The following is a 22,498-nucleotide window of genomic DNA, read 5'->3' as shown; positions in this document are numbered from 1 at the left end:
ATCCAAAGCCAATAATTATATGCATATTCTAGTTACTGGGCAGGAGTAGTAACCAGATTAAATCGGGTACGTTTTTTATCCAACCGTGTCAATACTGCCCCCTAGCCCTAACAGGTTAAGACTACCAAGAAACACTCTGCGTGACCCTGATTTAGCCCACTGCATAAAAGGTTAAGAGGTAGCTCTACTTAATAAGGTGTGAGGACAGTGGCCTTTTTAAAAGCAGATTTACTTAAGCTTTTCCCAGCAGCAGTTTTGTGCTTGGATAGCATACGGTGTCTTGTCAGGTCAGATAGGCTAAGCCTCGGTCAAAATGGCATCGTGTGTGGGTGGTATTTATTCTGAGGGATTATCCTACTCATACTACTTTGCAGACTATTTTTCACTCCCTCAGGCAAAATTGAAATCATTAAGCCCCAGTAGCATGTACACTATTATTACAATACATTATCTAACAACCCATGACATAATATAACTTCTTAACATTCAGAAGTGTGTTTAAAGCTGTCTATGAGCAGCCAAACCCAGACGTGAAGGGTCCATCCATGGTCCAGTGGTTGAACACGGTGAGTTTAATGGAGTTCACTGACAGTAAATTTGGGGATTGTTGTGTATTTTCAGCAAACTTGCCTTTTTCCCGGTATGGCAGATTTCCTCTGACAAACAACAGCGATGGTGCCATCTGCTCCAGCGTCCAGAGTGATATCCCACAGCAACGAGTTACTCGGTGTTGCTGCTCGAAACGACACTCCCTTCTTTACAATCGCTCTGTGAATGAAGACGAGAAAAATGTATAAGACAAATACCGCCAACTCTAAATTGTACACCTAGCAGTAAGTCCATCTCCACTGGACCTAGCTAGTATGATGTTGGCCTCCCATAGCTTGGGGCCATGAAATTATTCATTCCTAAGCCCTTCGGTCAATCAAAGACCACTTTGCTCATAGCAAATCCCTATCATTTAAGAGGCTTGAGCAAACCCCATAGGATAGGTTTCAATAGCCAGAGGAAAAATGCATTTTGAGTGTTTAGTATTCCTTATATACTATGGGCATCTTTGGTCCTGTCTCGTACACAAATTATTCGTAGTGTACTAATGGCTTGTTGGCCTGCTGGCCTCTCATTTGTAAATGATAAGCATTATCTAATGCAGCTGAACACAGAGTACAACAACAGAGAGCTGAATGCTAATTGAAAATATTACCCTGCTATTAATGGCTAGTGTAAAAGGTCCTACCGGGAGTTAGCGTAGCGTATGAGTGGAGAGAGGTCAGATATATACATGAAAACATCCATGGTGTTGTACTGGAGAGGCATCCTAATTTCCATCCTCTGCCAATGTACAGGATAACAACACTGCACTCGTTGATCTCGTCTTTCTTTAGAGCCACTCAAAGTATTTTTCAAATACAATTCTTCCAGCTTAATGTTCTATAAAAACGGAGCACCACCAAGTTGTTTCTTCATAAAAATATTCCTAATAGTGCGTAACATCGTCCGTGTAGTATTATCATGTGCATGCATGTCATGTGTAGCCTAATGCTGCTCATGGGTTTATCCCTGACTCTTTCAGACATACATTCTGGCAGTTAAACAACAGTGAGCACATTATGTGTCTCTGGGGGGAGGTAATCTACGATATGAGCATCCATCTGATCCTCTCTACTCCCCCTCCTGTGGGACATTCAAGGTCATATGGACAGATGCTATACTCATGCTACTGCCATGCGTATGTACTCATCCCATTTAAAAACACATTTGTTTTAGTTAATGTTATTTGCCTATGTGTGTAGTTGTGGGTGTTTTGTAAGTGTGCATGTGTGGTGTGTGTTTGTATATGTGTGCTTGAACATCTGCACATACAGCTCTTCCAAGATGTAATCAGGAGTACTGGTTTGAAGGCTCAAGGGAGCACTAATCTTGGCATGGAGGTTGCTGAAATCGTCCTGTGATGCTGCCACATGGCGCACAGAAATGACCCAATGCCTTCGGCTCTCCCTCTGTCTCCTCTCCCTCTCGCTCTCTCCTTCTCTCTCTCCTCTCTCTCCTCTCGCTCCTTCTCTCTCTCAACATGAGGGGACATACTTGTGGCACGTGTGAGACAGGGACTCAGACATTTCAGTAAGATTTCACTGATCCTGCCATGTTACTGCTACAATCTCTATCCGACAAAAGTGCTAACAGTACTTACTAGGCTGGCAAAGGAAAGTTTGGCGATCACAGGAGAATTACACATCCCCAAAGGGGCTGGATGGATGTAAATCAGGAAATATCTTGGGATAATCTAAAAAGAGTTGCAAGCAGTAGAAATGTCAATTCCGGGCAGTACAGTAGTACAGGCTGATGGTGGAGTAACTAACACAGTGCTCAACGTCCTGTTGTGTGTGTGTGTGTGTGTGTGTGTGTGTGTGTGTGTGTGTGTGTGTGTGTGTGTGTGTGTGTGTGTGTGTGTGTGTGTGTGTGTGTGTGTGTGTGTGTGTGTGTGTGTGTGTGTGAAGGTGACCTGCTTCTCTCTGTACTGTTCATCCATTAGAGTAAGTGGCACAGAGCTGACAGGAAGGGGCCCTCACTATATTGTTAGCAACAACCAGCAGGTTCCCAGGGGGAAAGCAGGAGCAAATGCACAGGAGACGGACAGGCTCTGAGGGGAGCAGGACTGACAGGCTCTGAGGGGAGAACGGGAGTGGAGCAGCAGTCACAGATTAACAGTGGGACAGGGACTGTGAGTGGGGGTGGAGGTGACTGGGTAGAAGGGGACATGCCTGTCACCACCCATCTCTCCTGACCACAACAACACTCCTGGAGCCAGGATGACAGGTAACCTTGAGGCCTCTACAACCTCTGGGATAAAGGTATAGTAATATACCAACAGTACCAGGAGATGTTATAAAAGCTATAATATCCTGTCTTCACATGAACTTCCATTAGTTTAGCAGTTACTATAGGGGCAGGTCACAGCATAATCCTTATTCTGACTCATAAGGATTTGCTGGGGTCATAGTGGTAAACAGAACAATGCTATTATTTTCCATCAATGAATTGGCATCTATAATGAAAAAAGGTGTAACCCTGATGACACGCTTCTTGTAATAAGTAATGAGAAAATATCTGAGAACAGTTAATCTGGTAATGGCATTCTAAATAAACCCACTCATGCTAGTGTTGAGCCTGGTGGTGTAGGGTTTACCTAATCAAAACTAACTGTTACAAGAGTACCTATCTGCCTTTTCTCCCCCAGGCCCTCTGGGATCGAAGGGGGACACCCCACGGTGATGAGAGGGAGGAGGGATTTTTCTTAACAGTGGTTCAGAGCAAGAACCATAGCGGTCAGTGACTGTGCTTAGGCAGTGCTGGCTGTGGAGGCAGGAGGAGGAGGTATCGAGGCACCAGGGCAGGGAAGATGGATTGGCCCAGAGACTGGAGCTGACAGTGTGTGAGAAAAGCAGCTCTCAGGTGCTGCACCTGCCATCCATCTCACTTCTCTCCAGGCAAGGTTTGAGTGTCGAACTAACGTGTATTTTGCATACCGATGCCCCACCACCTGACCACCTCCACCCCACACTGCCACAGGAAGCCATGGCCTCTCTTATTTCTGTCACACACACTCATGGCAGCCCCTGCCCCCTGGCCCGCTCCAGTCAGCAACCCCCTCCCCTGTGCTTGTTTGATCTTCTCTCTAAACCTTATTTATTTCAGTCATAACTGAGTGAGTGAATAATGGCAGACCCTAAAAATCAAGTAAACAGTCTTAAATGTCGATTAGCCTGACTTTAATTCACCATATTAGTGCATTTTCTGTGATAATAAAATACAATTTGTGGACAAGTACCACTATGTTAAAAAAAAACAAAAAGAACAATCATCCAATGTAAAGTGAATGATTGTATCGATGATTGTATGAAGATGAAAAATAATTCCACAGATAATAAAGGGAAAACCAGCCATGTCATGGACCCAGATTATAAAGCGAAAACCAGCCACATCGAGGACACCAACACCTTGCTCGAGGACAAGCTAAACAGCTTCTTCGCCCACTTCGAAGAAAACATAGCGCCGCTGAGGCGGGCCACCGCCGCTCATGAGAACTGACCTTTCATTCTCCCGGGCCGACATGAGTAAGACATTTAAGTGTGTTAACCCTCACAAGGCAGCTGGCCCAGATGGCATCCCTAACCGTGTCCTCAGAGCATGTGCAGACCAGCTGGCTGGAGTGTTTATGGACATATTCAATCTCTCCCTATCCCAGTCTGTTGTTCCCCGTTGCGTCAAGATGTCCACCATTGTTCCTGTACACAAGAAAGCAAAGGTCACTGAGCTAAATGACAATCGCCCCGTAGCACTCACTTCTGTCATCATGAACTGCTTTGAGAGGCTAGTTAAGGATCACATCACCTCCACCGTACAAAACACCCTTGACCCATTACAATTTGCATACCGCCCCAACAGATCCATGGATGAAGCAATTACCATCGCACTGCACACGGCACTATCCCATCTGGACAAGAGGAATACCTATGTAAGAATGCTGTTCAACAACAACTGCTCCGGGTGCCAATGACGTGGACGTCTATTAAGGCAGACCCCTGCACCTCTCTGATTCAGAGGGGCTGGGTTAAATATGGAAGACACATTATACTTCCCTTCCCCTCATCGACTACAACTCAGCCTTCAACACCACAGTGCCCCCTAAGATTATCACTAAGCTTGGGGCCCTAGTGTGCAACTGGGTCCTGGACTTCCAGACGGGCCGACACCAGGTGGTGAAAGTAGGCAACAACAGGGGGGCCTCAACAGGGGGGCCCCACAAAGGTACGTGCTCTGGCCTCGCCTGCACTCCCTGTTCACCCATGACTGCGTGGCTACGCACGTCTCCAACGCAATCATCGCAGACGACACAACAGTGGTAGGCCTGATTACCAACAACAACGAGACAGCCTGCAGGGAGGAGGTGCGGGCCCTGGCAGTGGTGCCTGGAAAAAAACCTCTCCCTGATCGTGGACTTCAGGAGACAGCAGAGGGAGCATGCCCCCATACACAGGGCCGCAGTGGAGAGGGTAAAAACCTTCAAGTTCCACTGCATGCACATCACTGATAACCTGAAATGGTCTACCCACACAGGCAGTGACGTGTAGAAGGTGCATCAGCGCCACTTCAACCTCAGGAGGCTGAAGAATTTTTGCTTGGTCACCCCCAAACCACGGCCTGTTTACCCCGCTACCACCTACAAGGCGGAGACAGTACAGGTGCTTCAAAGCTGGGACAGAGAGACTGAAAAACAACTTATAGTCACCACTAGCCGCCCTCTGCCCAGTTCACTGCTCTGACCTTTACATACATACATACATACATACATACATACATACATACATACATACATACATACATACATACATACATACATACATACATACATACATACATACATACATACATACATACATACATACATACATACATACATACATACAGTATAGATGGTAACACTTTACTTGACACCCAGCATCATACCATGTCATAAGGGTTAAAATAACTTAATAATTTATGGTCATAGCACTGTCATGACACATTTGTTGAGACCTGTTGTGACATATAGTATACTGTGTTATTTTATGGCTGGTTATGACACGTACATAAGACTGTAAAAACCCACAAAACCCACCATGGTAGTTATTTTATGGCTGGTTATGACACCTACATAAGAGTGTCAAAACACACAAAACCTATTACACAATGATAAACATTCCATTAGTCTGTGTGTCAACAGTATGTTTATGAAATAGATATTTTTATTGACCATGTTAAATTATCATTGTAATTGTGCACACATTGATGTCAGACATTGTCCTACCCCAATGCTCTGTTGCTGATGACTGGGATGAATGCAGGAGTAGATTTCATGAGCAGGACAAGACACCCTCTTTTTGACTGATGACTGATATAAGAGCATGTACGTGATAGGCCTATCTGGCTTATATGATTATGGTGGTCATAATGCTTATTGACGGTGTCATAAACTGTATTTTCTTAGTCCAAGTAAAGTGACATAGGATGGTCATAATGCTTCATGACAGTGTCATAAAGCTTATTTTCTATAAGTTATTTAAAAAATGCTGATAATAGGAAGAATATAATAGACAAACTTTCAAACAAAAGGAAACTTCTTGGCAAGGAAAAAACGAATTTGAATAAATGTGGGTTTTGACACTCTTATGTAGGTGCCATAACCAGCCTTAAAATAGTGCAATATATGTCACAACAGGTGTAAATATGGGTCATGACAGTGTTATGACAATATTATGACAGGTTAGGACAAGTTATGTCAGCTGTTACGACATATTATGACATGGTTATGACCAGGTGTCAAGTAAAGTGTTACTGTATATACTGTATTTTTTTATTTGGGGGATTTGCGTGTATTGTTAGGTATTACTGCACTGTTGGAGCAAGGAAGATAAGATTTTCGCTACACTCGGGATAATATCTGCAAGCTATGTGTACGCAGCAAATAAAATTGTATTTGATTTGATAATACTGCCGTCGGCATAGTCATGAGGCTCCCCATCCTAATTTGACCTGGTTTTGAGGGCAACCCAGTGCCCTATTCCCAGTAAGACCCACTCCATAGGCAGGCCCACCTGTTCAGGGGTTACAATCAGGCCCCTGATCCACTTTTCCTTTACATCTCTGGCTCCGTACAGATGAATCACTGCAGAGACATGGCACAAATACTGAAAACTGTAATACTACAAATGCAATCTCAAACAGATGCAACCTTTCGTTATGCAAGCAAATAACCATCGTTCAGCCAGTCTGATGTTCCGTCATTCATCAATGACATGCTTGTCATACTTATGTGGCAGTTTAGGGAGTTCTTTAGGGCAATGTTAATGCCAGATGGCCACCCAGCAAACAGGAGATGTCATGAGGACATTCAGTGACGTTCCCATTAGGTCTCTTAAGGGTTTTTGCGCAACGTTATCCCACTGACTTTCTGAGAACGTTCTAAGAAGGCTGCGTGATTGTCCCAAGGGAACGTTCTCTAGGGGGCCTTTGTCTTGTTCGCTGTACATTCCCAGGACACCACTGAGGATGTCAGGTAGGGATTAATATTTTCCTGAAAATCTACCAAGTTTCCATAGTGGGAATAATTCATATTTATCCAGAGTCCCGGGAAATACAACAAAATTCGGAAGTGCCCATTTAAAGCCTTTAAAACCAAGGTCACTATGCCAGGGTTCTCCCAAAATAAGATTGATGCTGCTCCACATTGCCTGTTTGTCTGTGCCACTATGTAAAGATTTCACAGCATGTGAAACTGATATTTAGTAATGACAGGAGGGGCGTTGTTGGAGCTGTGTTTCTGGACCTAAGGAGGGCTTTTGATACTGTTAACCATAAGATTATCAGCACAAAATTGCCCAAGTTCAACTTTTCCCCCGATGCCTTGAGATGGATGAAATCATATCTTGAAGGCAGAACTCAGTGTGTCAGAGTGAGCAATGAGCTGTCACCCACTCTTAGCTATGATGTGGGCGTGCCCCAAGGGTCAATACTGGGGCCCCTCCTGTTCAGCCTGTACATTAATGATCTGCCTTCTGTCTGTACTGGGTCTGAAGTTCAAATGTATGGAGATGATACAGTGATATATGTGCATGCAAAGAGCAAACAACAAGCTGCACAAGAATTCACTACTGTAATGGTCCAGGTTACAAAGTGGCTCAGTGACTCGTGTTTGCATCTCAATGTGAAAAGAACTGTCTGCATGTTCTTCTCAAAGAGGGCAACAGATGCTACTGAGCCAGATGTCTACGTGTCAGGGGAGAAGCTCCATGTGGTATCTGATTTTAAGTACCTTGGCATCATACTTGATTCCAACCTCTCTTTTAAAAAGCAGGTGAAAAGGGTAATTTAAATAACCAAATTCAACCTAGCAAATTTCCGATTTATACGAAATTGCTTGATTACAGAGGTAGCAAAACTTTACTTCAAATCTATGATACTCCCCCACTTAACATACTGCTTGACTAGTTGGGCCCAAGCTTGCTGTACAACATTAATAAAACCTATTCAGTCTGTCTACAAACAGGCTCTCAAAGTGGTTGATAGGAAGCCCAATAGCCATCATCACTGTTACATCCTCAGAAAGCATGAGCTCCTGAGTTTGGAAAATCTTGTGCAATACACCGATGCATGTCTTGTATTCAAGATCCTAAATGGCCTGGCTCCCCCTCCACTCAGTATTTTTGTTAAACAGAAAACCCAAACACATGGCAGCAGATCCACAAGGTCTGCCATGAGAGGTGACTGTATAGTTCCCTTAAGGAAAAGTACCTTTAGTCAATCTGCTTTCTCTGTGAGAGCTTCCCATGTCTGGAATACACTGCCATCAGACACACATAACTGCACCACCTATCACACTTTCACATGAAGACATTGCTAAAGGTCAATCAGATTTGTGAACATAATCCCTAGCTGTGTATTGCCGCTTTCCATGTTGTCTGTTGTCTGTAGCTTGTGAGGTGTGGAAACACGCTGTTGCTTTTATGGATTTTGTCTTGTTGCTTTTTGTGCTATGTTGCTCTGTCTGAATGCTATGTCTTGATTGTTTCTATGTTGCTCTGCATGTGCTCACTGCTCATTAATTATCTGTATTGTAATTGTTTTTAATAACCTGCGGTTGTGGACTGCGGTTGAAAATTAGCCGGCTGGCTAAAACCGTCAATTTTACTGAAACGTTGATTAATGTGCACTGTCCCTGTAAAAATAAAAATAAACTCAAACTCAAACTCAGAGTAACTTTTATCGCCAATGACATTGCTGTGAATTGCAAAACAGGCCGTTAATAAATTCTGAGCGTTATCATGTTCCTCAATTAATTCAGCACATTTCATCAGTAGGTCTAGGTTATCTCGACACAGAGCACGCTCAGGACACACAGAGCAAACCTCGAGTAGCACTGTTGAATCATACAAACATTGTAACGGCAGTCAAACAAAAGTCAAATGACCAAAGTTGCAAAGCTTGCTAGATAACCTCGAAAGAATGACAGAATACAGTGCATTTGGTAAGTATTCAGACCGCTTGACTTTTTCCACATTTTGTTACATTACAGCCTTATTCTAAAATTGATAAAATAGTTTTTTCCTCATCAATCTAAACACAATACGCCATAATGACATAGCAACCAAAATTATTTTAAATGTCTGCTAATTCAAAATAAAAAACGAAATATCACATTTACATAAGTATTCAGACCCTTTACTCAGTACTTTGTTGAAGCATCTTTTGGCAGCGATTAAATCCTTGAGTCTTCTTTGGTATGACTCTACAAGCTTGGTACACCTGAATCTGGGGGAGTTTCTTTATTCTTCTCTGCAGATCCTCTCAAGCTTGGTCAGGTTGGATGGGGAGCATTGCTACACAGCTATTTTCACGTCTCTCCAGAGATCGGTTTCAAGTCCGGGCACTGGCTGGGCCACAGGACATTCCAAGACTTGTATTCAAGTTCTGTGTTGTCTTGGCTGTGTGCTTAGGGTCGTTGTCCGGTTGAAATGTGAGTCTTTGCCCCAGTCTGAGGTCCTGAGAATTCTGGAGCCGGTTTTCATCAAGGATCTCTTAGCACTTTGCTCCGTTCATCTTTCCCTCGATCCTGATCCTGAAGTCTCTCAGTCCCTGCCGCTGAAAAACATCCCCACAGCATGATACTGCCACCACCACGCTTCATCATAGGGATGGTGCCTGGTTTCCTCCAGACGTGACGCTTGGCATTCAGGCCAAAGAGTACAATCTTTGTTTCATCAGACCAGAGAATCTTGTTTCTCATGGTCTGAGAGTCCTTTAGGTGCCTTTTGGCAAACTCCAAGTGGGCTGTCATGTGCCTTTTACTGAGGAGTGGCTTCCGTCTGGCCACTCTACCATAAAAGGCCTGATTGGTGGAGTGCTGCAGAGATTGTTGTTCTTCTGGAAGGTTCTTCCATCTCCACAGAGGAACTCTGGAGCTTGGTCATAGTGACCATCGGGTTCTTGGTCACCTCCCTGACCAAGGCCCTTCTCCGCAGATTGCTCCATTTGGCTGGGCGGCCAGCTCTAGGAAGAGTCTTGGGGGTTCCAAACGTCTTCCATTTAAGAATGATGGAGGACCTTCAATGCTGCAGACATTTTTTGGTACCCTTCTCCAGATCTGTGCCTCGACACAATCCTGTATCGGAGCTCTACGGACAATTAATTTGACCTCATGGCTTGGTATTTGCTCTGACATGCACTGTCAACCGTGGGACCTTATATAGACAGGTGTATGCCTTTCCAAGTCATGTCCAATTAATTTAATTTACCACAGGTGGACTCCAGTCAAGTTGTAGAAACATCAAGGATGGTCAATGGAAACAGGATGCACCTGAGCTCAATTTTGAGTCTCATAGTGAAGGGTCTGAATACTTATGTAAATAAGGTATTTCTGTTTTCGCTTTGTCATTATGTGGTATTGCATGTAGAGATTGATGAGGAAAAAAATAATTTAATCCATTTTAGAATAAGACTGTGACGTATGAAAATGTGGAAAAAGTCTAGGGGTCTGAATACTTGCCGAATGCACTGTATCTCCTATTTGGCAAAATTGAGTGACTGATTATACAGATAGCAGATCAGCTCATGAATAATGGGGAGTTGAAGAGAGGAAATTGTTTAAATATCAAGGTATCTTAACTGGGCCAACCCTGTATAAAAAAACAATGTCCATATTTCTACTCTCATATCGTTTGTTGACGTAACACCCTGATCTGTTTCATCTGTCTTTGTGATTGTCTCCACCCCCCTCCAGGTGTCGCCCCTCTTCCCCATTATCCTCTGTGTATTTATACCTGGGTTCTCTGTTTGTCTGTTGCCAGTTCATCTTGTTTGTTTGAGTCAACCAGCATTTTGTGTCTCAGCTCCTGCTTTTTCCAGTCTCTCTCCAGTCTCTCTCCCTCCTGGTTTTGACCTTTGCCAGTCCTGACTCCGAGCCCGCCTGCCTGGCCACTCTGCCTGCCCCTGATCCTGAGCCTGCCTGCCTGCCAACCTGTACCTTTGCCCCCTCTCTGGATTATCGACCTCTGCCTTACCCTGACCCTGAGCCAGCCTGCTGTCCAGTACCATTGGCCCACCTCTGGTTTGCTGACCCCTGCCTGCCTGGACCTGTCTATCGCCTGCCCCTGTTGAGATATTAAACTATTGTTTATTTGACGTGGTCTGTATCTGGGTCTTACCTTCTTACCTGATAATTGATCACACATTCTCTACCAAAGCTCTCATATGGGCAGCAACACGAGACAGAGCAGAGAGGTGGGGTATATTTTATAGCGGTATTTCTGCATGCATAGGTGAGACGTGCTTTGATAATGCAACCAATAGATTACAATATAAAGTTAGGAATTTTCGTGAGACAGGATTTGGAGTTTCAGTGGGATTGGGACGTTAGGAAAATAGCCTAGGCTCTATATAAGTCTATATAAAGCTACTACGTGAGTCAATAGAACAAAGAATACACTTGATTTAGGCTCAAGTATTGCATGCTAAATGTTTATGATCAGTGATAGATGAGCAAACAAATAAATTAGCTACCACTTCCACTTGTCCAGCTAGAGATCAATTAAACAAATATACAGACAGAGATTCAGTGAAACAAAATCACATTGATTGATTATCAGCCAAGTCACAGGTTTTTGGTCGGGAGTAGGACAGGCTAGCAAAATGTTCTTATCAGCTAATATATAAGCAAACTAAAATAAAAATTGTCATTAACACTCACCTCAACTTAGCTAACATTTCCCCAGCCTAATATTTACCAAATATCCAAATGGAGATTCAGTGAAAACAAAAATCTGACATTGATTGCTTTATCTAGACGAGTTCCCCTGTCACGACTTCCGCTGAAGTTGGTCCCTCTCCTTGTTCGGGCGGCGTTCGGCAGTCGACGTCACCGACCTTCTAGCCATCGCCGATCCACTTTTCATTTTCCATTGGTTTTGTCTTCTTCCATCACACCTGGTTCCAATTCCATCAATTACATGTTGTGTATTTAACCCTATGTCCTTGTCCATAATTGTTTGTTGTAGTGCTTGTGCACGACATGCTGGTATTTACCGGGTTTTGTTTGACCCATTTATTGTATTGTTCTGTTGACGGTGGTTTATGGTTATTAAACACAGCCGTTGTAAATCAGTTTCCGCTCTCCTGCGCCTGACTTCTCTGCCGCCAGTAGCATCGCATTACACCCCCATGCTTGTTTCAAAGCAGCACAATGGCGCTGTCCCAATCAAAACTGTGCTGAAATGATCATCTAGGTAACCACACACAACTATTGCTTTAAATTAGTATAGCGATTGGATATGACTTTGGGAGTTTCAGTATAAGCGAGGATTTGATACATGCCTTGTATTGAAATAATGGTGCCGGAGGGGATGGCTGCTGTTTTACGGGCTCCTAACCAATTGTGTATTGTATGTAACTTATTTTGTACATAATGTTGCTGCTACTGTCTCTTATGACCGAAAATAGCTTCTGGATATCAGAACAGCGATTACTCACCTCGAACTGGATGAAGATTTTTTCTTTAATGAGACTGACGCAAAGGATATACTGTTTCTCCCGGACCAGGCCCAAATCCCCATCATTCGCATGAAGAATAGATAAAGATACAGCGGAGATCTGGGTGCCTTGTGAGAATTCGTACCATCTGTTCTATTGACCAATGTGCAATCCATGGAGAATAAACTGGATGAGCTCCGTTTGAGACTATCCTACCGACGAGACATTAAAAACTGTAATATCTTATGTTTCATCGAGTCGTGGCTGAACGATGACACAGATAATATAAAGTTGGCTGGGTTTTCCATGCATCGGCAGGACAGAACAGCTACATCCGGTAAGACGAGGGGTGGTGGTTCGTGTCTATTTGTCAATAACAGCTGGTACATGATGTCTAATATTAAAGAATTCTTGAGGTACTTCTCGCCTGAGGTAGAGTACCTCATGATAAACTGTAGACCACACTATCTACCAAGGGAGTTTATCTATATTTTTCGTAGCCGTCTATTTACCACTGAGACCGGACTCAACAAGCTGTATAAGGTCATAAGCAAACAAGAAATGCTCATCCAGAAGCGGCACCCCTAATGGCCGGGGACTTTAATGCTGGCAAACTTAAATACGTTTTACCTCATTTCTACCAGCATGTGCAACCAGAGGAAAAAAAACTCTAGACAACCTTTACTCCACACACAAAGACGCATACAAAGCTTTACCTCGCCCTCCATTTGGCAAATCTGACCATAATTCTATCCTGCTGATTCCGGCTTACAAGCAAAAAGTAAAGCAGGAAGTACAACTGACTACAGGACTGTTTTGATAGCACAGACTTTTTTATTTAAGTTGAAAGCACTGTTTGTGTGTATGGATGTCCCTAGCATTACCAAAACACAAAGAGCTGTGATTGGATCAGTGGTTCACCTATCAGTGCCTTGATGGACTTAGCAACAGTAAAAAGGGATGATGTGTAATGAAACTAGGGTGCACGTCCCTTTTTTTGTGACCATCAGGTGACGTCCCCGTGACAAACCGGAATTAGACAAAAACCTCCAGTGCAGCATGACACAACATCCCAAGAAAGTCCTGAAAACGTCCTTGGGGACTTCCCCGGGAACAACCGGGAACTAGACAAAACCTCCAGGGGACCATGACATAACGTCCCAAGAACGTCCTAAAAACGTCCCCGGGGACATCCTCGGGACCTACCAGGAACTAGACAAAACCTCCAGGGGATCATGACACAACGTCCTGATGACTTCAGGTGACCATTTCGTGACGTTCCGGGGACATCCTTACAACTCATTGTTTGCAGGACAGGACTAAAAACACATCAAATGGGATGAAAAAGTTGTGTTTGTCACACGGATGAATGATCAGACTTCTTGGCAGTAGTCCACTGACACAGTATCCGGCGTATAGCAAAGCTTATTGGTTTTATTCATGATACTGTCTGTGATTAAAACAAATGTTATCAGAGAGAATTGAATTAACTACAAATGGTGTTTGATCAAATATCCTCACGATTTAATAATTTAATCGTTGCCTAAAAACTGAGGCTGTGATCTGGGGTTTTGCTAACTCAATCTGTACATTAGCCAGCTAATGGAACACAGACTAAACACATTTTCTACAGAAATCTGATTCCCCCTCATGTAATTTACCATGCAGCATACGGAGGTGATGGCACTACATCAATATGAGCAGTAATACATCTGTAACAGAGAATGAAACCTGCAAAAACAATCTAATGGAAAGCTAATGAAACTATCAGGTGTGGTTTGACCATGTTATCACACTCTGACTGGATCTCTGGTCCCCTGGTCACTAGCGATCACCACCACTGGGCTCATTATGTTGACGACTAAGTGGTAAGCCTGACTTAATGGTACACTTGAACAGTGATAAAACAGCCAGACAGCTGCTGAGGCCCAGACCAGAAGAGACACACAGGACCCCTTAATTAACTGGCCGCATGGTGGTGAAGAGGAGGGCTAGAACACCGGCTGTGTGTGTGGGCAGGGAGGTGAACAGTACACAGATACTGAACATACACACAGATGTACTCCTCTGTTTATGAGAGGTAAGGTAATAAGACTTCTTGAGGAGAGGAGATCCTGCCATCAATCCTCATCCTTTGCTCTCCTTGTTGTTATTATGTGGCCATTGACCCCATGAGGCAGAGCGACTGAGGAGAGACTGTGAGTGAGAGGCAATTTCAAATGGATTTAAAGCAACAGTGATTAAGATACATGGGCACTGGGGTGACAGATGAAGAGAGCCAAGGGAAAAGGCTTATTTTCAGCCCCACTGCTTAGGTAAACATAGATTCCAACACAGGGGAGTGGAACAGGAAGAGAGAGACGGCTGCCAACTTGATTTAAATCAATCTCATTCAAATAAGTTGCTACATATTCTAGTACCTTATCGAAATAACTTGAAAACATGAAAACATTTACATTACTAAGACACACAGCAAACACTATGGGATGAGAAGCTACTGTATAGCCTGTTGACGGTGAGAAATCCCAGCTAAAGCATTAAATCAGAACAGTGCATGTGCCTGCCAGTGTGCTCTGGGCATAGCAGCACTGTAAGCGCAGATGGACCTATTGAGGTTGAGGGAGAGACCAGCTCCTTCAGCTAGACATTCCATCTCCACTTAATTTGATATTCTCAAAAAAGGAGGTGAGGTGCATCCATGCAACGCTCACCACTGACTGACTTAATATTGGTCTCCTCCAGGTACCATTCCCATTTGGGTATACGAATGGCTGAACAAAGGATATGCTGAATAATGCATTCCGGTTGTCCTGCTTTTTGGGTCATCCCCTTTTTAGCCTATTGAATCCCACCTACAGAATAGACAAAGCCCCTGTGACTGTGGCGCCTGTGTTTGCAGAGTTTACCTTTCAACTTCAGGGGGAATAAGATCTCTAGGTAAGAGATGTACAGTATGTCATAAAAACGATAGGCAATTTGATATACATTTCTTCCTGATACCATCAAATGGATAACAGAATACATGCAAGCCAAATAAATAATTGCGGCATATAGAGAAAATGGATTCTGGAACCCCAGACAGGACAATCATTCACCACATACTGTAGTTTGGAGGAAATATAGTAGCAGTAGAACAAGTATTATCTCTAAGCAAGACAACATAAATCTCCACCTGTCTATGTTGAAGGCAAAGGAAACACCAACATAAAGTTTCTTTTAGGGCATTGGGCCATGACGAGCTGCAAGAACAGCTTCAATGCTCCTTGGCATAGATTCTAAAAGTGTCTGGAACTCTATTGGAGGAATGTGACACTATTCTTACACAAGAAATTCCATAATTTGGTGTTTTGTTGATGGAGGTGGAAAAAGCGGTCTAGAATCTCCCATAAGTGTTAAATTAGGTTGAGATCTGGTGACTGACACACACACACACACACACACACACACACACACACACACACACACACACACACACACACACACACACACACACACACACACACCCTTTAACCTCTATGGGCTATGTGGGACGCAAGCGTCCCACCCCTGGTACACCCTATCAACAACAGGTGAAATATCAAGAGCGCCAAATTTGAAAACAATTAAATGTCATAATTCAAATTTCTCAAACATACAACTATCTTACACCCTTTGAAAGATAAACATCTCCTTAATCTAACCACGTTGTCCGATTTCAAAAAGGCTTTACGGCAAAAGCATAAAGTTAGATTATGTTAGGACAGTACATTGAAAATAGCTGTGTGTAATGTTTTGTCAATCCAAAGACAGGCGTCACCAAAAGCAGAAAACCAGCTAAAATTATGCACTAACCTTTGACAATCTCCATCAGATGACACTCCTAGGACATTATGTTAGACAATACATGCATTTTTTGTTCTATCAAGTTCATATTTATATCCAAAAACAGCGTTTCACTATGGCGTTGATGTTGAGGAAATCTTTTCCCTCCAATAACCGCCAGTCAATCAGCACAACAAATTAAATAATTACTATTCGAAAACATTGGTAAAATATTATATTGTCATTCAAAGAATTATAGATGTACATCTCTTGAACGCAACCGGATTGCCAGATTTAAAAATAACCTTACTGGGAAATCACAATTTGCAATAATCTGAGCACTGCGCCCAGAAAAATACGCTTTGCGATACAGACTAACCGCCATGTTGGAGAGATCTAAAATCGAAAATACTATGTAAATAATCCATTACCTTTGATTCTCTTCATCAGATGTCACTTCCAGGAATCCCAGGTCCATAACGAATGTAGTTTTGTTCAAAAAAGCTCATTATTTATGTCCAAAAAGCTCTGTGTCGTTAGCACATGAACTAAGCCCACCGGACTTGTCTTCATGAAAGACGGGAAAAAAAATATTTACGTTCGTTCAAACATGTCAAACGTAATATAGCATAAATAATATTCAAGGCGGACGATTGCATTCTCTTTTAAAACGTATTGGAACGAGAGTACCCAACATGAACTCGCGCGCCAGAGTCTTATCGGCCACCACCGTTCCAAGGCTCTTGTTCGGTCAGATCTCACAGTAGCAGATAGAAAACCACTTTGTAAAGACTGGTGACATCTAGTGGAAGCCATAGGAAGTGCTCAACTATTAATAAGCCCCTGTGCGTTTCAATGGCATAGGCTTAAAGGTAATTCAACACATCAGGTATCCACTTCCTGTCAGAATTTGTCTCAGGGTTTTGACTGCCATATGAGTTCTTTATACTTACAGACACCATTCAAACAGTTTTAGAAAATTCAGAGTGTTTTCTATCCAAACCTGAACAATAATATGCATATTCTAGCTTCTGAGTTGGTGTAGGAGGCAGTTAAAAATGGGCACATATTTTTTTCAAAATTCTCAATACTGCCCCCTAGCCCCAACAGGTTTTAATCTCCCTATACTCCTGTTGGCTCAGCCCTAATTGATGTGCTCTTGATGTGTCACCTCCGGCAGCATGAAAAATGACCCAAGACAATACCCAAGGACCAGTCAGCCCTTCCCCCATCAAGGGATCAATATGTATCTATCTCTCTACAGTATGCAGAGGACTGACTATTAAATGTGTGATAAAATAACACTATTGCAGCCACGTTTGGTATTTATCTAAAACTTGTCTTCTGAATAGAACTCCGACGCTATCTATATGGATATATGAACTCTGTGGTTACTTGTAGTTGTTTAGAGTGAACTCTGATGACACTGTATGCAATTGTCCTACTCAGCCAACCCCCTAAGGTCATCACATATTGATGTGACCCCCTTCCAAGAGGATGTTTTCTGGTTTGATATGATTGGATGTCTTAGTTTATCTATCTTTGGTTTGGTTTGTGGATTGGTCAAAAATTTATTTTGAACACAAACAAATAAGTCAGATCTGGTATAATAGACTGGTCTCATAGACTATACATAAAATAGTAAACAAATCTAGGTCACTCAAATTAGTATGATATGTTACGTTTGGTATTGTTACACAAGATAGAAGGTTACTTAAGGCAAATATGAAAGGAGGGTGGTTGGTTGGGGTGAATGGATAGGTATATAACATGAATGTCTGGTACTCAAAGGTTGTGTGTTCAAATCTCATCACAGACAACTTTAGCATTTCAGGAACTTCGCAACTACTTGCTACTTTGCAACTACTTAGCATGTTAGCTAACCCTTCCCATAATATTAACCCTTGAACCTAAGTCATAACCTTAACCGTAAATTGATGGCGCCGGAGGGTAGGGCTGCCGTCTTATTGGTTCTCAACCAGCCATGCTACTTTTTAGTTTTTTTTGCGTTGTTCGTAACTTGTTTTGTACATAATGTTGCTGCTACTGTCTCTTATGACCGAAAAGAGCTTCTGGACATCAGAACTGGGATTTTTCCCCTCAAATTGGATGAGGAGTTCTTCTTCAAAGAGTCAAACGCGAGGGATATACTGCAGACACCCGACCAGGCCCAATCCCTGTGATTCGCTGGAGAAGGAAACGGAACTTTTGAGGCAAAAGATCAGGGTGCCTTACAAGGATCAGGCGACGAGTGGCTAATCTCCCCTTACCCTCCGTTCTGCTAGCAACCGTTCAATCGCTGGAAAATAAATGGGACAAACTGGAAGCACGTATATCCTACGGGACATTAAAAACTGTAATATGTTATACTTCACTGAGTCGTGACTGAACGATGACATTAAGAACATACAGTACAGCTGGCGGGTTATACACTCTATCGGCAAGACAGAACAGCAGCCTCTGGTAAGACACGGGGCTCCTTGCCACGCACTCCACGAGGAGACTGCGTGGCAGGCTGACTAGCTGTTATGCGAGTGCAGCAAGGAGCCAAGGTAAGGTGCTAGCTAGCATTAAACTTATCTTATAAAAAACAATCAATCTTAACATAATCACTAGTTAACTACACATGGTTGATGATATTACTAGTTTATCTAGCTTGTCCTGCGTTGCATATAATCGATGTGGTGCCTGTTAATTTATCATTGAATCACAGCCTAGTTTGCCAAACGGGTGATTTAACAAGCGCATTCGCGAAAAAAGCACTGCCGTTGCACCAATGTGTACCTAACCATAAACATCAACGCCTTTCTTAAAATCAATACACAAGTATATATTTTTAAACCTGCATATTTAGTTAATATTGCCTGCTAACATGAATTTCTTTTAACTATGGAAATTGTGTCACTTCTCTTGTGTTCTGTGCAACAGAGTTAGGGTATATGCAGCAGTTTGGACCGCCTGGCTCGCTGGGAACTAAAGACAGCCAACATCGCCAAACGGGGGATGATTTAACAAAAGCGCATTTGCGGAAAAAAGCACAATCGTTGCACGAATGTACCTAACCATAAACATTAATGCCTTTCTTAAAATCAATACACAGAAGTATATTTTTTTAAACCTGTATAGTTAGTTAAAAGAAATGAATGTTAGCAGACAATATTGTGTCACTTCTCTTGCGTTCATTGCACGCAGAGTCAGGGTATATGCAACAGTTTGGGCTGCCTGGCTCGATGCGAACTAATTTGCCAGAATTGTACATTATTATGACATAACATTTAAGGTTGTGCAATGTAACAGCAATATTTAGACTTATGGATGCCACCGTTAGATAAAATACGGAACGGTTCCGTATTTCACTGAAAGAATAAACGTTTTGTTTTCGAAATTATAGTTTCCGGATTTGACCATATTAATGACCTAAGGCTCGTATTTCTGTGTGTTATTATATTATAATTAAGTCTATGAGTTGATAGAGCAGCCTGACTGAGTGGTGGTAGGCAGCAGCAGGCTCGTAAGTATTCATTCAAAGAGCACTTTCCTGCGTTTGCCAGCAGCTCTTCGCAATGCTTCAAGCATTGTGCTGTTTATGACTTCAAGCCTATCAACTCCCGAGATTAGGCTGGCAATACTAAAGTATCTATTAGAACATCCAATAGTCAGTCAAAGGTACATGAAATACAAATGGTATAGAGAGAAATAGTTCTATAATAACTACAACATAAAACTTCTTACCTGGGAATATTGAAGACTCGTGTTAAAAGGAACCACCAGCATTCATATGTTCTCATGTTCTGAGCAAGGTACTTAAACGTTAGCTTTTTACATGGCACATGTTGCACTTTTACTTTCTTCTCCAACACTTTGTTTTTCCATTATTTAAACCAAATTGAACATACTAAATAGATTTTATTGATGTATTATATTAAGTTAGAATAAAAGTGTTCATTGTTCATTCAATATTGTTGTAATTGTCATTATTACAAATATATATATAAAAATAGTCCGATTAATCGGTATCGGCTTTTTTGGGGTCCTCCAATAATCGGTATCGGCGTTGTATCGGCGTTGAAAAATCATAAATCGGTCGATCTCTACATCAAAGGGAAGCAAAGCCGAGAGCTGCCCAGTGACACGAGCCTACCAGAAGAGCAAAACTACTTTCATACTCGCTTCGAGGCAAATAACACTGAAACAAGCATGAGAGCGCCAGCTGCTCTGGACGACTGTGTGATCACACTCTCCTCAGCCGATGTGAGTAAGACCTTTAAACAGGTCAACATTCACAAGGCTGCTGGGCCAGACGGATTACCAGGACATGTACTCCGAGCATGCACTGACCGACTGGCAAGTGTCTTCACTGACATTTTCAACCTCTCCCTGTCTGAGTCTGTAATATCAACATGTTTCAAGCAGACCACCATAATCCCTGTGCCCTAGAAAACGAATGTAACCTGCCTAAATGACTACCGACCTGTAGCACTCACGTCTATAGCCATGAAATGCTTTGAAAGGCTTGTCATGGCTCACATTAACGGCATTATCCCCTAGGCCCACTCCAATTTGCATACCGCCCCAACAGATCCACAGATGATGCAATCTCTATTGCACTCCACACTTCCCTTTCCCACCTGGACCAAAGGAACACCTATGTGAGAATGCTATTCATTGACTACAACTCAGCGTTCAACACCATAGTGCCCTCAAAGTTCATCACTAAGCTAAGGACCCTGGGACTAAACACCTCCCTCTGCAACTGGATCCTGGACTTCCTGACCCGCCGCCCTCAGGTGGTAAGGGTAGATAACAACACATCCGCCACGCTGATCCTCAACACGTGGGCCCCTCAGGGGTGAATGCTCAGTCCCCTCCTGTACTCCCTGTTTACTCATGACAGCAAGACCAGGCACAACTCCAACACCATCATTAAGTTTGCTGATGACACAACAGTGGTAGGCCTGATCACCGACAACGATGAGAGAGCCTATAGGGAGGAGGTCAGAGACCTGACCGTGTGGTGCAAGGACAACAACCTCTCCCTCAACGTGATCAAGACAAAGGAGATGATTGTGAACTACAGGAAAAGGAGGACCGAGCACGCCCCATTCTCATTGACGGGGTTGCAGTGGAGCAGGTTGAGAGCTTCAAGTTCCTCGTGTCTACATCACCAACAAACTAACATGGTCCAAGCACATCAAGACAGTTGTGAAGAGGGCACGACAAAACCTATTCCCCTCAGGAGACTGAAAAGATTTGTCATGGGTCCTCAGATCCTCAAAAGGTTCTACAGCTGCACCATCGAGAGCATCCTGACTGGTTGTATCACTGCCTGGTATGGCAACTGCTCGGCCTCCGACCGCAAGGCACTACAGAGGGTAGTGCGAACGGCCCAGTACATCACTGGGGCCAAGCTTCCTGCCACCCAGGACCTCTATACCAGGTGGTGTCAGGGGAAGGCCCTAAAAATGGTCCGGCAAGCGGTACCGGAGCGCTAAGTCTAAGTTGAAGAGGTTTCTAAACAGCTTCTTCCCCCAAGTCATAAGAGTCCTGAACACCTAATCAAATGGCTACCCAGACTATTTGCATCGCTCCCCCCTTTTACGCCGCTGCTACTCTCTGTTGTTATCATCTATGCATAGTCACTTTAATAACTCTACCTACATGTGCATATTAACTAACCGGTGCCCCCGCACATTGACTCTGTACCGCTACCCCCCTGTATATAGTCTCGCTATTGTTATTTTACTGCTGCTCTTTAATTTCTTGTTACTTTTATTTCTTATTCTTATCTGTATTTTTTTTTTTACTGCATTCCCTGTGGCTCAGTTGGTAGAGCATGGTGTTTGCAACGCCAGCATGGTGTGTGCAACGCCAGGGTTGTGGTTTCGATTCCCACAGGGGGCCAGTACAAAAAAAAATAATAACAACAACAAAAAAATGCATGAAATGAAAATGAAATGTATGTATTCACTACTGTAAGTCGCTCTGGATAAGAGCGTCTGCTAAATGACTCAAATGTAAATGTAAATTGTTGGTTAGGGGCTCGTAAGTAAGCATTTCACTGTAAGGCCTGTTGTATTCGGAGCATGTGACTAATAAAATTTGATTTGATTACTCCGATTTCAGAGTATTCGTCTGA

The 22,498-nt window shown here is 43.0% G+C and overlaps 1 protein-coding gene across 1 annotated transcript in view; it reads right to left on the bottom strand.

Moving 5' to 3' along the window:
* Positions 1-79: 79 nt before the first annotated feature.
* The window catches only part of LOC123723994 (transmembrane protein 132D), a 34,274-nt gene continuing 11,855 nt past the window's right edge, over positions 80-22,498 (bottom strand). Inside the window, exon 3 of the mRNA XM_045703082.1 lies at positions 80-768. Coding sequence (XP_045559038.1) covers positions 618-768 — 151 coding nt within the window. The 3' untranslated portion in view covers positions 80-617. The remainder of the gene's footprint in view (positions 769-22,498) is intronic.

This window comes from Salmo salar, chromosome ssa20 (genome assembly GCF_905237065.1).
Source record: "Salmo salar chromosome ssa20, Ssal_v3.1, whole genome shotgun sequence".
NCBI classification, from domain to species: domain Eukaryota; kingdom Metazoa; phylum Chordata; class Actinopteri; order Salmoniformes; family Salmonidae; genus Salmo; species Salmo salar.
The sequence above is the reverse complement of the archived record's forward strand: the minus strand, read 5'-3'. Positions and strand labels throughout refer to the sequence as shown.